The sequence below is a fragment of the Vidua macroura genome, chromosome 12 (assembly GCF_024509145.1).
Source record: "Vidua macroura isolate BioBank_ID:100142 chromosome 12, ASM2450914v1, whole genome shotgun sequence".
Lineage (NCBI taxonomy): Eukaryota > Metazoa > Chordata > Aves > Passeriformes > Viduidae > Vidua > Vidua macroura.
In genome coordinates, this window is record NC_071582.1 from 14,610,195 (window position 1) to 14,624,985 (window position 14,791).

The following is a 14,791-nucleotide window of genomic DNA, read 5'->3' on the forward strand; positions in this document are numbered from 1 at the left end:
AAGTATTTTAGTCAAAACAAGGCATGAGGATTTACAGCACTTAGAATCTTCCTTGCTGATAAGAGCTGGGGAACACAAGGCTGCTGCCAATGCCACAGCATCCAGCAAAAACTCAGACCCCCGAGGCTGCTTCCTCTGCAAGGTCAATGCTTCAACTTACCAACAGGGAGCTGCCATTCTCCTCTACCTCTCAGCATGTTCACTTGCCAAAGCTTCAGGGGTAACACTGTTCTTCTAGTTTATTATTCTCCTGGAAGTGTTCCTCCCAGAGTAAAACACCTAGGAGTTGACAGGGATCAAACACTGCTTGCCATTAGGGGGAAGAAAAGAACACTGAAAAGCTTGAAGACAGCTACTCTGACTACTCATCTCCTTGCATCTAAGAGAAAAGCAGTGACAGTGTAAAAGAGACTTTGGTACCAGGCAGCCTGCTCACCCAACACAGGTTGGTGTGCAAACAAAGGATAAGAAGGATCTAGGCTGGATCTTTGACAGTGTTTACTAACAGGCTTGACAGTCGTTTGCCTCAATCTTTGAGGAGCTTGCCTTTACTGATGATAAAAAGTGTGCAGACAGCAAGGATAATTATTTTCGATACGGATGACACGTGCCACATCTCTACAGAAATAAAAATTCACACACTTTTTTAGAATAAACAGCCAAAAATGTCTAGCCTAGTACAGCAAGCACTGGCCAAATTTACCCTCGTGAATCAAAGAGCCAGCACTGCATTTCTACAGGAATAAGAGCAGATGAAGGACTTTCTGTACCCTTTTGAAAGGCAGGAAAAGGACACAGCTGCCACCAGCAGTTAGGCCCAAGTGCTCAAGGGCACCAATAGCTGTGCTAAATTGCAAGAGCTTCCATATAAGCAGCAGCAATTTGAATGGAAAATTCAAAAATTTGAATGGAAAAGGGTCTAATAATTATGCTACTCCACTTGGTAAGCCAAAGTACAGAGCTGGACACGGTCAGAGCAATGGAAAAAGAGGTAAGACAACATGAGCTCTAGGAAGACAGATTCTCTTGCTTCCCAATGTTTGGTAGATATGTAGAAAGTTTCTGGCAGTTCACAGAACTGTAAAAACCAGTACTAACATCTACAAGTACAAGGTACCTGGCACACAGCCATCTCAGGCAGCTTTACAATTCAAAGTTGCTAAATTATTCATCCACCAACACTTGGCTTACTGAATGACAGTGCACTGAATTAGACCAGAGGTGAGGATTGTGCCATAAAGGGAAAATAAAGTCCAAAAGTGTTTGCTCTAAGAATTTTTAAACATCTTCATAGATAGCAGAAACAAGCAAAATTATTCTTTCTCCCTGCCAGCCTGTTTTTCATAGTAGTGCCCTCAACCCCTTCCTCCCTTAAGCAGGAGCTGAACAAACCAGGTCTGAAAGTCAGCTCCCAGCTATGAACATTCCTCTGCACAGAAGAATTGGCTTTATAACAGATTTGACAACAAACCCAGTCCTAAAGTAACAGAAGGGATTGCTGGGCTACTTATTTTGCTTTCATGGTAGAATCTGAAAAGAGCTGCTTAATCAGCTTTCCTAACACTCTGAATAATTAGCAAGTAATCAAAGCCTTGCAAGATTCTTCGGTGGAGTACTGCACAAGCTGTTTTCACATAGTTTTTTCCTAATTATCCTACAAACTGTTTCATGCATAATTGCAGGAATTTAAATACATTTGTCCCCCTGTAGTCTCCAGGTGACTTTCATGCCTAAAGACAAGATTTCTTTGATTTTTTAAAAAATTCTATATTGGAAAAAAAAATCTGTGATAACATCACTAGAACAGTAAAAAGAAATAATCACATATACATCTTAGATCTGTCTTTCCTGTAAACTCTTTCAATTCCCAACAGTAATTATATTCCCAACAGCCCTGTCTTCCTTAACAGAGATATAGAAGTAGGAGGACTGAACAGCTACCTATTGATACATTTTGTTCTGGTTTGTTTCAGCTGAGTTTGCTTCCTTTTGTCATGTAAGTCTTTCAGACAATATTTTGCCCATAACCAGGTATTGGAGATGAGTGCTACAGTTTTCAGAGAAGCTGGCAAGCCTGAGCTCAGCTGATCCAGAGAAAGCAAACAAATCAAACTTGCACACGATCAACACAACACCAGGGGTCTGCAAGTAGCTCATCACTCCTGTAATTAATGCACAACAGATGCCTAAATACTGCTAGACATGTTTTGCATTTTCACTCTTTTGGGAATGCTTTGTTCTCCAACTGAAAGTCAATAATATGGCAGTGCTAGGAGCCTGTGCTCTGAGGACAGAGCTGAAATAGCAGGGAAATGGATGCTAAATTAGCTTACAATCCATTTCCAAAGACTAGCCTGATACTAATATGCCTTCAAGGCTGGTAATCAGCTTCATGCTCGTTCCTTCAGTGACTAGGGACATGTCAGACTGGAGTGCAACACTGGGATGGCAACTACCTGAAGTACTAAGTAACTCAAACCTCCTCAATGTATTTTTAAGGAAAGGAATTGCTTTGCAGTTAAGGCAATAGACATAATCAAGTATCATTTATGTTACCACTAGCCTGAAGTACATCACAGAACCCTCTCTAGATTCCAATTTCAACAGATAATGCTTTGTTTCCTCTAGAAGTTTACAGACCCCATGGCCTAACATCTTATACCTTATGTAATCAAGGCACCTAACACAGCACTGCTAAAAGCCTCTCATCTCCCCTGAAATGACTATCCTTAAGTCAGCTTGACTTTTGAGATCCAAAAGGAAAGTTCATGCAGCTGCACTCAGCACTTACTATATAATTGATGTACTTAGAGCTTCTAAATAGGACTTGCAAGTTTTCTAAGTGATTGCAGAAGAGAAATACTGTAATCAAAGTCCTTGTCCCTCCAAAGCCTCATGAAATTGTACTAAATGCTTGCTATTATTGGACAATGTTCTTGGTGAAGCTAAGGGCAGCTGCACTGATTCTGGAGGTCTTGGAATGGAAGATCAGGGATCAGCCTGCTCAAATTCAAATTGACCTTGTGTCAGCTGTGTAAGTGTATTCAACAGGCTTAGAACTGGCCTCTGTGTCATTACTTTATTAAACTAGTTAGGATGTGCTCTACCAGTAATAAATTTCATTAGTTTTCAATCAACTTGAAGTACTTCAGATAAGAGCAGGCACTTCAAAACTAATAGCCAACCCTATGTTCATTATAAGGGCACTGACACACCAAGAAAATGTTTCCTTCCTGTGAGTCCCAACAGATTCTTTCTCTAATAAAAAGGAGTACAAGAACATGAACAAGTGCTAACTGCATCCAGCCCTCCCCCATTTCCACAGACAGTGGGCTGTTGCTGCTGGTATAGTATAATATCAGCACACTATAATTCTATAAAGATGGACAGTGATGACTTTTTCTATGCATCTGTGGAAAACTCCACACAACAAGGCTTGGTCATAAATCCAGGTACCTGAGACAATAAAGAAATGCTTGATTTAGAAAAGATTTATTTTAGTAAGAGTATACCCTGACATTCATTTGAACCCAAGTCCATGAAACACATGAGGAAGAATGGATAAATGCAGCTCTTCTTCCAATAATACAAGTCAGCATGGAAAAAATATACCACTTACTCTTTGGTCAAAAGTGGGCAGGATTTGAGTAGAAAGCGAGCCAAAGCAGAGTCCTGGTAAATGAGTTCAGGAGGGGCAGTTGGGCTTTTTAAATTCAGGCAGCGAACAATAACATACAGAACAGCAGCAACTGCAGCTAGCTTCACCCCATCAAACACTGCTGGCAGCTCAGAGGTTTCCAATATTGCACTCATTTTCAGCCTGCAGATAAAAAACAACGTTAAAGCTTTTAGAAATATAGTGTTGGATATGAATATCAACTGTCATGTTAAATACACAAATTTGTCAGTCAACACTGCCAGGAAATCCTAGCATACCAACTAAGACTAGCAACTTTTAAGCTGGAAGAAAATTTAGTTGGTATTGTTCTAAAGACCAACAGAAGAAAAACTGGATGATCAGCTGTGAAGGAGATTTATTCCTAATCAGTGCTGCCCTAGAATTGCACCAGTGTCTCAGGTATCAGCAGCCAGTCAATACATGCAGGATCCTGGCCAAGACTACCCAGGTCAAACAGAAGCTGGGTGAAAAGACAGGCTATAAAGGCACCTTGGCAGCTTTGGACTTGTGTTCCTTCACAGGTGTACAAGCCAGACTTGAAAAGGAGCACCTGAAAGAACTACTGTGTCAGCTCCTCAGCCTGAGTCTTGCAGTTCCATGAGAACACTGGTACTAAATCCTGCCTGCACTTAAGATGGTCACTTTATCTACTGGCATTTTCAGCATTTTTTTCTATTCACTGTGGATCTGCAGCTGAAGGACTAGATGAATATCTAATCTTTCAGAGGCTTCAGAGTAAAGGAACATAAGCAAAGAAGTAAAAAAAAAAATATATCCTTCCAGTTTGAAATCAAATTCTTATACTGATTCAGCTCATTTTGAACATACAGTTCAAACAGCTGGCTGCATTTATTATTGAAGGGAGAGGCTTTTCCCTGGGTCTTTCCTAAGTAATATGGGTAACCCAAGTAAGATAAGTGACAAGCAAAGTCTTACCAATTTCAATTTTCTTCAAGCTAGAAAAAGTTGCCAGTCCTCAGCAGACTTCTCACCGATCCACGTGCTGTGTGAGCTACCCTGTGCGGGGGGGAAAGCAAATTGATTTTTACTGATCAAGCTGTATTTCTCAGCTGGAAAGGATGAACACAAATTTATACAAAGGTCCCATCACAAACATGGCAAGCTATTTGTGTAGTCAGTCATAACCAACTCTGATCCATCTGCATCAGAAATTCATTGCCAGTGGACAGATTCCAGACTAGATCACTTGCCTACAGGGTATTAACTCGTCTGCAGTGTGCAAATGCAACTTCACTAGCAGAGAGACTTCATCTCTGCAAGACAGTGAGACATTGCACTCAGAAAACCTACCCAAATCTCTTCTTATTTAAAGGACTAGAATTAGCAGGATACTCTTCTAAACTCTGCAATGTCTACAATGTTACTGAAGTGTGAAGCCAGCCTGAAAGAAGTTTCTGCTACTTTTATTCTGGCTTAGCAAGGCAGCTCACTCCTACAGATGGAAGCTTGTAAACATTCTCTGCTTGTTCCCACACTTGCTTTTTGAGATGTTACAATATATCACACTTCAACACGGTGGGAGCCACAGGAGGCTCAGACACAGACACCTAATTAACACCACTGCAAATGCAAGTTCTTGTTACAAGAATTTGATGATGCCAATAAAAGAGAAAGCTTTCAGCCTGTGACCATACAAGAGTAAGCAATACTTGCTGTTAGAGCTGCCTTCCCACAGGCACAACAAATCGATGGGGACTCGGAGCTTCCAGGAAAAGCTCCAGAACTGTCTGCTCTCTACCACAGCTGCTGCTTCCAAATGGAAAACACACTATCAGGGCAGAGCATACCAAAGCCTTACTCTTCTTTATAGCAGGAGTAAAGAGCCTCAGGAGTACTTTCTGTACTCAGTGTAGCTACACCAAAACCCCTTGGAAGAAAACACGTGTGACATCAGCTATTGACTAACAGCATGCTGGAAAGCTCCAAGTTTCTGCCACCACAACCATCTGCATAGCAGAACAGAATGAGGGAAGCAGAGACATTTAATCTTGGACAACTCTTCAGCTTTTGTTTTCCAATTCTAAGCTTCACAGTAGAAGTGAGAAGATGGGCCACAAAAAGCCATCTATTCTTCTGCTCAGAAGATTGCATGGGCATCATGAGAGGAGTTGAAGTACAATGTTCAGCTGCAGGATGTTATCTCACATCTTGACTTGGTAAGCTTTCACCAACACTATCAGTTCTGTAGGAGACAACAGGCAAATAACAGCAATGGCTTCACCAGGGAAGGTACAGCTGGCTGAAAAGCAGACCAGGTTCCTGAACTCAAGTACAATCAGGTGCTCAAGCAAAACTCCCTCATATCAAACTCCCAGAAGTTCTGTTGACATCTTCCTATAATTGTGTTATTCAGAAAATTAAGAGGCACTAATACCTGAGACCATCCTGGCACCTGGATTTTAAGCTAGTTTGTTGCTTACAACTTTCACCTAAGTGAATGTAAAATAAAACTGAACACAATTAGTCATTAGGATTTTGTACTAGTGACTCAATGTAATTAATCCAACTAAACCATATCTCCCTGAGATGTTTTCTCCCATATAATCTTCAGATTACAAACACATCACATCTTTTCTGATACTTTTATATTTCATGTTAGCCTGTCACTCCCTTAAAACAGCATGCAAGCTTGCCATTACCTTCAGAAAAATCAGCTGTTGGTAGGCAGGAGTATGCTTTGACACTTATGAACTAGTATTTTCCATTTTAGACAGTTTAAAACAGATTCACAGAACCTAGGCCACAAACATGTGCTAGAGGTTTATGTATTTGTCAAAATCTTTACCCAAAAGCTCAGATCAGCCTGTAGATGTAACACAAAGCTGGCACTGCTTCAACTGCACAGCTTCCTGCAGTGATTATTTAAGCAGTGGATCCAGCCCATGAAGACTCCATGCCCCATGGAGCTGTGTCACTTGAGGCACTTCTAAAGCCTGGTGTTTCTGAAGACCTAAACAGACCTGTCTCAGCCAGGGCAGATTTGCAAGGGCTGAGTCAAGGCACTCAACTCTAAAATTTTAAGGGTTTATCTTGCTAAAATGGATTTGAGCTTTGTCTCTAATCACCTAGGACAAATGTGTCCCTCTTTAACCAGCTGGGATGAGGTCACCTTGCTTCTGTTTTGTTAAACCCTTTTTGCATTGGCCCAATACACTTATCTATCTAAACAAAAAAGATAAATAACTACAGGGTTGAGCCAGACAAATTTTAATCTAGAATCTCCTCTAACTGGGTCACCATTAATCTAAATGGACAAACATTTGACTTTTTCTATATACAAAACATTGGATTCACTTCTGGAAGGCTAGGCAAAATTACCAAAAAGCATACCACTGGAAGCAATCAAGCCTTTCCATCCATCAAAGCATTTGAAATCCACATTGAGGAACCCAAAGAAGTAGAAGCTCTTGGCCCCAAGGATGTTATTTTGAAGCAAGGCACAATTTAATTTTTTTTAATCACTTACAGGCATGACAGCCCCAAAGACCTGCAGGCCTCTAAAGCAATGTTGTTAAATCCCAATTTTAACTGAGGGATAACTTAAAAATTAATCACAGGAAAGCAAGTGCTGGATTTGTGGTCTTTTAATTTGCCCTTTCATCACAAAAAAGCTGAAAATCATGTTACAGGAAACATTTCAGCATTGCTGTTAACAGAGTGCACTTCATCTGTACAAGTATAATGAGAAAAAAATCCCAAGTCTCACCCTTTCCAGACAGAAACAGATAAAAGTACAACAAAAGCCAGTAGAGCTACAGCAAATTCTTTATGTAGTCCTTCAAGAACACTGGGTTCTTGGAAAAGCCATCATCAAAATATTTACTTGTACAGTAAGTGAATTCACAACTATCAACAAATCCAAGACCTGTACACACTTCAGTTTCAGGTTTCCTATGGAGAGGAAACTTCCAGAGACAGGAGTCACTGTGACTCAACAGGGCACGCACAGGATTTGGTAGCTACCAAGCTTTACAGCTCCTCCACCCACAGAAACAGTCTGACTTTTCATACTGGAAAGCCAATATTAAAAAAGCAAAGATATTAAAGGAAGCCATTCCCACAGGATCCTCCCCCCTCAGGCCTTTTAACAAGCCATTGAAAGCCTGGCAGACTCATTTATTTCACTGAAGCATTAGAAGTGCTTTGGGCTAATACAAGGATGCAGCTTTATGGAACACAAAGAGCAAAGGCTTCTTTGAAACGGGCTCCACTAACGAGATGTGCAATTCTCCATTACATGGACTGAAGAATCTTGAAGGAATGCCATTTCCAGGAAGGGCAGCTTGGTACAAAAGCCTCGTGGATGCCTCCCCACCCCTCAGCATTTTGGCTCACTGATGCTCTCAGAGCTCAGCTGGATGCCACAACACTGGAAACATGCCTGGCCAACAGTGAAAGTCTTTAACCTTTCCCATTCAGTGACAGCTTACCTAGCAGAGCAATACTCTTACCCACTAGGCCTCAGAAGAGCCAAGGAGGCCACTTCTGACAGATTTAAGCAGGCAGACTTTGTTAACTAACATATCAGACATTTCTTGGACTGGTTTCATATATTTCAGTGTCTATTTGGGAATAAAACTCTGAAAACAAGTATATCAGACAAGAGGAAAGCAAACCCACCCTACTTTAAAGAGTTGTGCCTAAGCAGACTGGGATCAGAAATAAGGTGGGTTTTTTTCCCACCTTTTTAAGGAGGAAGGCTGAAGTTAGTTCTTTATGGGATGTTTCCAAGAAATTAATCATCTTTAATATCAGCCAAAGCTAATGACTTTTCTGAAAGATACACTGCAAAACCAGAAGGTACAGGCTTGTCACCTCCAGGTAAGACATTTAGAACCACATTATGGGGAAAGGAACTTCTTTAAGGAAAGGGTAAAAAGTAGAGCACTGCATAGTTTTTTAAACAAAGACAAGTTTTATGCCAACATATTACTCAAATGTCACTCCAGGAAGTGCACGGCAGTGTCACACTGCTGAGCTTTCAGTAGTTTAAATGCAGAGGATGATGGTTAGAGACCATCCAGATGAAGATGAATCCACTTGAGAAAGGTTCTGAAGCACGTGTCCTGATGGGAAAGGCTGCCAGACTAGGCACTGGAGGACAAGCTACACAAGTACAGAACCTGTGTAAGAGGACTCGCGAAGAAAGCCTCATACTTTATTGCACAGCTCTATATCCTTTTACCCAGCACCTGTATAAAAAATGCCTTTGTTTTTTTAATACTGATGTTATAAGTGTTAAGTCTAACCTGCTTTGTTCCCTGAAAATTACAGACACAGGTATTTTAGGGCCACACCAATACTATGCCTCATCAGCTTATGCACAAAAACCAAGTCATAATACCACTTATCTTGAGACTGGCACCTACCCAGCCCAAGCTCACCCAGTGCAGAACCTCCCATTACCTTCAGTGTGGCTCAGAGAACACGTCAGAAGCAAATGCTGAGGTCTTGATGCATCACTCAGTACTTCTGGCCATTTAAAAGAGCCAGCTAAGTCTCAGACCTCAAAGCACAGAGGGTATAATTAAGAATTAGCTGAGCACTTAAGGCACTTAAGTTTAGGGTTAGATGCAGCCACGAGACAAAGTGCAGTCCTCAGGAGTTTGGCAAAGCCCACCACAGCTTTGTTGTCCAACATGTGACAGATTTTATCTCCAAATAAAGAGGGCACACTGACATGCCCCATCACAAGGATGCTTAAAAGAACACTATTTGGACAGCCTATTGAAGTCCTCAGTGCAAATCCCTCCCTGTGCCAGGGCCATACCAGGCCAGGATTTGGCTGGTTGGCAAGTACAGAAACCAACAACTATTGTTTACACCCTGCTCTAAAAAAAAATTCTTGGCTGGTGCCTTCACTGGAACTTGACCTTTTCATCAGTTACAAACTTGGCTCACACTAGATTTAGAGGTACTGTGAGGTTACAAGGACAAAGTTCATAGCACAAGGAACCATCAGCACAGTCAGAAAGCCAAGTGCCTTGAACTAGAGCTTTTACCTTGCCCTTGAGGAATTCTACACCTTCATAGCAGAAATCAAACATCTCAGAGAGCTGGGTGTACAGCCCAAGGCAGGTTGCTTAAAAAAGCACCCAAGAATTAATCTATAGCAAACAGGGCCAAAGGCTCTTCAGCACTCTCACTTATCCAAGAATGCTAATTTACAGTCAAATGAGCCTTGTTTTTGACTTCCTTCTAACTACAGGAACTGCCTTTGTTTCCCCACAATATCATCTTAACTAATCAGAAATAGTTCCATTTCAGGACAGGCAGCTTTTATACATTAGCTGAGGTTGCTATGTAGAGTCCTTGTTACATCACCTTATCCTGGTTCCTGTTTTTGTCAAATGGACTGAAAACCTCTGCATTGGCTTTTATTGCACACACCTCATGAACATGATTAAACCAAGACAGGATCAGACGCTGACTTCACAGAAATCAATTAATCGCAGTAGTCAAGTAATTATGTTTGCTGAAATAACATGAGCCTTTCCTTTAAGATAAGGTGCAGAGACTTGGGACTGTCTCCCCATCCACTACCTTATGTAACTACAGGTCCTTGTAGAAGAGGTCAAGATAACTTTTAGGCACAGAGAGAAATGTTGGGTAACACCTTTCTACAGTCTTACAGCATTAGCAGGTGTCCCTTGCCTACCACATAACTGTGCCAGGGAGCAGCATTAAGCTCCAGGGAAGAAACAGAGTACACAGACTGTAGAGAACCCAACAAACCACGCTCAGTAGTTGAGGGAATGCTGCTGGAATCAAGCCACACTGAGCTAAGTAAGCTAATAAAAACTGCATTATAGACCAACCCTCCTCAAGGAAGTCTGCTCTATTCCTTCATTATATTTTGAAGCATCACATTGTTAAAGCCTCATTTATCCTCTGACTGCAACCCCTCCATTCCCACACTGCCACAGGGCTCAGCTGAACATACTGGAGGAACAGCTCAAGGTCCAAACACACCACATTTGTTTGCTCAGCTAGAGGGCTGAATAAGTGGGGAACATGCTCCACATACAGCAGGGAGAACCCACCTATAACAAAGCACAACAGAGGTAAGAGAACTTCATTTGAGAACGGTCCAGTTCAAGCAGCTTGAAGACAGCTATATGAAAAGCTGACGTGCTGTTTCACTGAGGTCTTTAAACACCTTGCTTGCTTTGTTCCCCTGATGAGCAGCTCCTCTCCACAGGGGAGCAGAAGATTTGCAGAGTCATTCTCTCACAGCCTGCCCATGACAGATAGAAGGTTCGCACTAGAGGAATAACGTCATTTCACACAAGTAACATTGAAAATGAGGCAAAAACCTTTCAGGACAGAACAACTACCCAGCTACCACCACTGCTGAATACTCAGGTTCTCCCAGACTGCAACTAAAAGAGAGGTTTTGGAGCACTACAGCAGCCACCAGCAATTCAATGTGCAATGAACTACACTGTCCTCTCTTCCACTGAATCAGTGTGACAGGCTAGGAGTATTACAGGCTCATGTTTTAGGACACTTTGTCCTTACCTCTTACAAGGAGGTTCACTGTAAATGACTCTGCATGTGCTTATTTCACTTAGTACAACCCTTCATATTCACATGTGCTCAACCAACACTTCACAGAACTCGGTATTCCAGATAAAGGAGAGCCAGGCTTGAACCCCCTCTGCACAAGCTTTTTGGAACCTGCAGCTCTATACAAAAGTATCTTTGAGGATGCTTTGAGGTAAGTTTAGAAGCAGGACAAGCTACTCAACAGTGAGCCTCTCAGCAGCAGTCACTTATCCCTTCCTATGAGGAGCCTGTACTATACTTTTTGAGTACTCAATGCCCTGAATAGGGCTGTAGCTCAGTTACCTGCAAATAAGACATGAGACATTTCAGAAAAGTTCGGTGTTTCCAGGAGCTCAACCCATATTAACAGAGGAAGTTGTCAATGTCATTTGTTTTAGTCAGACTGAACCCATGATACAGAGAAATGAAAGCAGAGAGTAATAGGTAACAGCACTTGGTCAGTCTAGAGATACAGATAAAACTCTGTTCTCTGCCAAGTCTGGCACTGCCTTCCACTGCCACTACCTTTAAGAGCTCAGGCTCAATGACATTTCAAGCACCTGGTTTGTACTGAACTGCTTTGCAAAGCATTTTCAATTACTGCTGCCTGATACTGGCAGAGTAAGGCTGGCAGTCAGAGACAATCTTTATTATTAAGTCAACTGAGGGGGCTGCAGGAAAGATAAGCCCTTGAGTGTAGAAGCCTTCCTAGGGCCAGAAAAGGCTAAGACAGCTGCCCCACAGGGTACCATCACTGCCACCCATATATGCTGGGCAAGTGGAGCTTTGCTTCTCCACAAGGACAGTGTGCCCTTGCACACTGAAATGAAATCAACTGAAATTCAATCAATCAGCTGAGTTTGATCAGATGTTTAACTGCATATTAGCTTAAACTTTGCAAGGTATATAGGCAGAAGAAGGGTAAATACTTGCACAGAAGATCAATTGAACTATAGCACATTAAGAACAGCAATTCAGAGCTGTAACACATTATGAAACACACTCTTCCAGAAAACTCAGAAGAAGATGAAGACTCTAAAGTACTAACAAATCACGATTGTTTAGGCTTTGTCTGAAAAGTCCAAGTGACTAATTTCAGGCTGGTCTTTGCACCTTTCAGTAGGAATTACAAGCAGCCAAGAACACAGCACTTACACTCCTATGAGAGACTGAAAAATCCTGTTCTTGGTTAGCTTAATCCAAATTTTGGTACTGCCAGAGCTGGCAGTGTGAAAGCCTGGATGAAGAGGCGAGAGTTGTGGATGAAGAAAGGTAACAGGACAATGTAAATCCAGTAGCACCCAGGCATTTCACTGCTCTAACCATTTACTATCCTACACCAAATCCCATCTGGAGTATGGCTGGAACTTAGAAAACATCTTCATATGCCTGTGTCAAGATCAAAGGGTGTTATTTTGCCATCTTTCCTTCCCAGTGCCACATCCCAGAAAAACTCTTTCAATGTGTTAATCTGAGTTTTCACATGACAAGTTTCATAAAGCAGCTTTATTCACTCTCTGAATAGAGAAATGCAGCTTCTACAGGAAGAATAGAACAAGATAATTTTTAAGTTTCTGAAGAAACAGTTCTGCAAGATAGGTGTTATCCACAATCTCCACATCTTTTACACACCTAAAAAAGACAGTCTGGCACAATCTTAGGTTAGCCTCATCTTTTGTGCAGCTAATTCACTCAGTAACACAGAAGACCTCCCATGCAAAAGCAACTATTCTTAAGAGTAAGACAGGAGAATGGAAGAACTCAAACATTAGCTTTTATTTCTCTTCTCATATTCTTCCTGTTCTTACTCTTGACTTTGATCACAAAGTAAGTGATGTCTAGAATAAGAAGAATGGCTGCATGTCCACTGATCTGAGACTAGAGAAGCTATTGAAACTTCTTTTGTGATATGAGAACTAAGCAAGCACCTCAGAGAGAAGGTGACTCATGAAAGATAAGACAGCAACCCAAGACTACTCATCAATAACAAAATTCCTTGCACAGGAAATACACATTATCAAAGTCTAAAAACAAGATATCACAAATGCAAACAACTGAACTGAGTGCTCTGTGGACACCACATCAACAGGGACTAGAACATGTCAACCTAAGCAATATTATGAACATGGCTGAGCATGATAATAATTGATAAATGAGGCATGGAAGACGAACACACTGTACCAGTTAGCTGACTAACAAGACAGGAACATTTGTTACAGAAAGACACACCAGTGCTGTGAAAGCCAAAAAGCAATCTAAGGGGCTGACAGGAATCTTTATACTTGCCAGACCAGTGACAATTGTTCATCAACAATAAGAGGAAGCTGCTATGAATTCTCTAAGGGAACCTACACAGGACTTAAAGTAGAGTGCAATCCCTCCAGCACAACTGCATGAATAAAGCTGCTCCTGACATACCTCTGCAAACAACTTAGCATCAGGTGAGAGATCCCAGCAGCTGTAACTCATCAATTGTGACAGATACATCGACATTTCTGTGCTGGAGGAGATTCACATGTTCCACCTGAAGGTGCAGGATGGAGCAGAGTCCCATCACACAGGGTAAAAAGCAGGTACACAGCAAGCAGGTACACAGCAAGCAACAAAAGGGAGTCTGAAGCTGGTGCAAGATGCTCGCAACAGGGTCAGGACCTTGGAGCGTGAGCACCAGGGAAGAGCCTCGCTTAGCGGAAGCAGTATGACCTGACAGGGGCACAATCCCCCCGGCTCGCATTCACGCAAGGAGCCTTCTCTGCTCCGCACCCAGCTCCCGATCGCACCCCAGCTCGGCCTTCCCTCCCTGCGAGCACAGGGATGGGATGCGCTGCTCCCACCGCAGCTCCTGCCCGGCACAGCCGCGCACCCCCGGGCAGCGAAGGTGGAAGCTGGCACCGCACCGCCACTTCCCAGAGCTTCCAGCGCCGGGGAGAACCGCGAGGAGAGCGGACACTGACGGCCACCGCCCCACCGAGGGACACCCCCATCTCCTCCCGGGCAATAACACGCGGGGCCGGGCGCGCAGACAGTGCACGGCAGGACGGCGGCTGGGCAGGGACAGACCCGGCCGCGGGGCAGCCCCCCAGGGCTGCCGAGAGGAACGGGAAGGAGGCTCGGCCGTCCCCGAGCCCTGCGGGAAGGCGCTCCCACCTCACCTGCAGCCCCGGCCGGGCGCGAAGGCCCCGCCAGCTCCCGCCGCCGCTCCCGCCCGTCTGCCCCGGGCCCGCCGCCCGCTGCCCTTTAGCGGCCGCCCTCGCCCTCCCATTGGCCGCCGCCGCGCCGCTTCCGCCCAGGCCCGCGCGTCGATTGGTCAGAAGGCTCGCCGGGGACGGGCGCTCCATCACTGAGGCGCGGGTGCCATTGGCCAGAGGGGGAGCGGGGGCCGGGACACCGCGGGCCCAATGGCTCGCGCGCCTGTCCGTCAGGCGGAGGGCGCTGATTGGCGGCGGCGGGCCGGGGGCGGGGCTCTGGGCGCCGGCGGGGACAGCGGCGCCGCGGCCATGACAGAGCGGGGCCTGGGGCACGGCGGGCTGCGAGGCCTGGGGG

General features: G+C 43.7%; 1 protein-coding gene across 2 annotated transcripts in view; it reads right to left on the bottom strand.

Annotated features, from left to right (window-relative positions):
* Positions 1-14,452, bottom strand: part of ABHD2 (abhydrolase domain containing 2, acylglycerol lipase) — a 37,452-nt gene extending 23,000 nt beyond the window's left edge. The window contains exons 1-3 of one of the 2 annotated variants that reach the window (XM_053988396.1): positions 14,401-14,452; positions 4,616-4,696; positions 3,620-3,820 (exon numbers count right to left, since the gene is read on the bottom strand). In XM_053988396.1, coding sequence (XP_053844371.1) covers positions 3,620-3,813 — 194 coding nt within the window. In that variant the 5' untranslated portion in view covers positions 3,814-3,820; positions 4,616-4,696; positions 14,401-14,452. Of the gene's footprint in view, positions 1-3,619; positions 3,821-4,615; positions 4,697-13,666; positions 13,742-14,400 lie in introns of those variants that run through there. The other variant, XM_053988395.1, reaches the window with a different exon arrangement.
* Between the last annotated feature and the right edge of the window lie 339 nt (positions 14,453-14,791).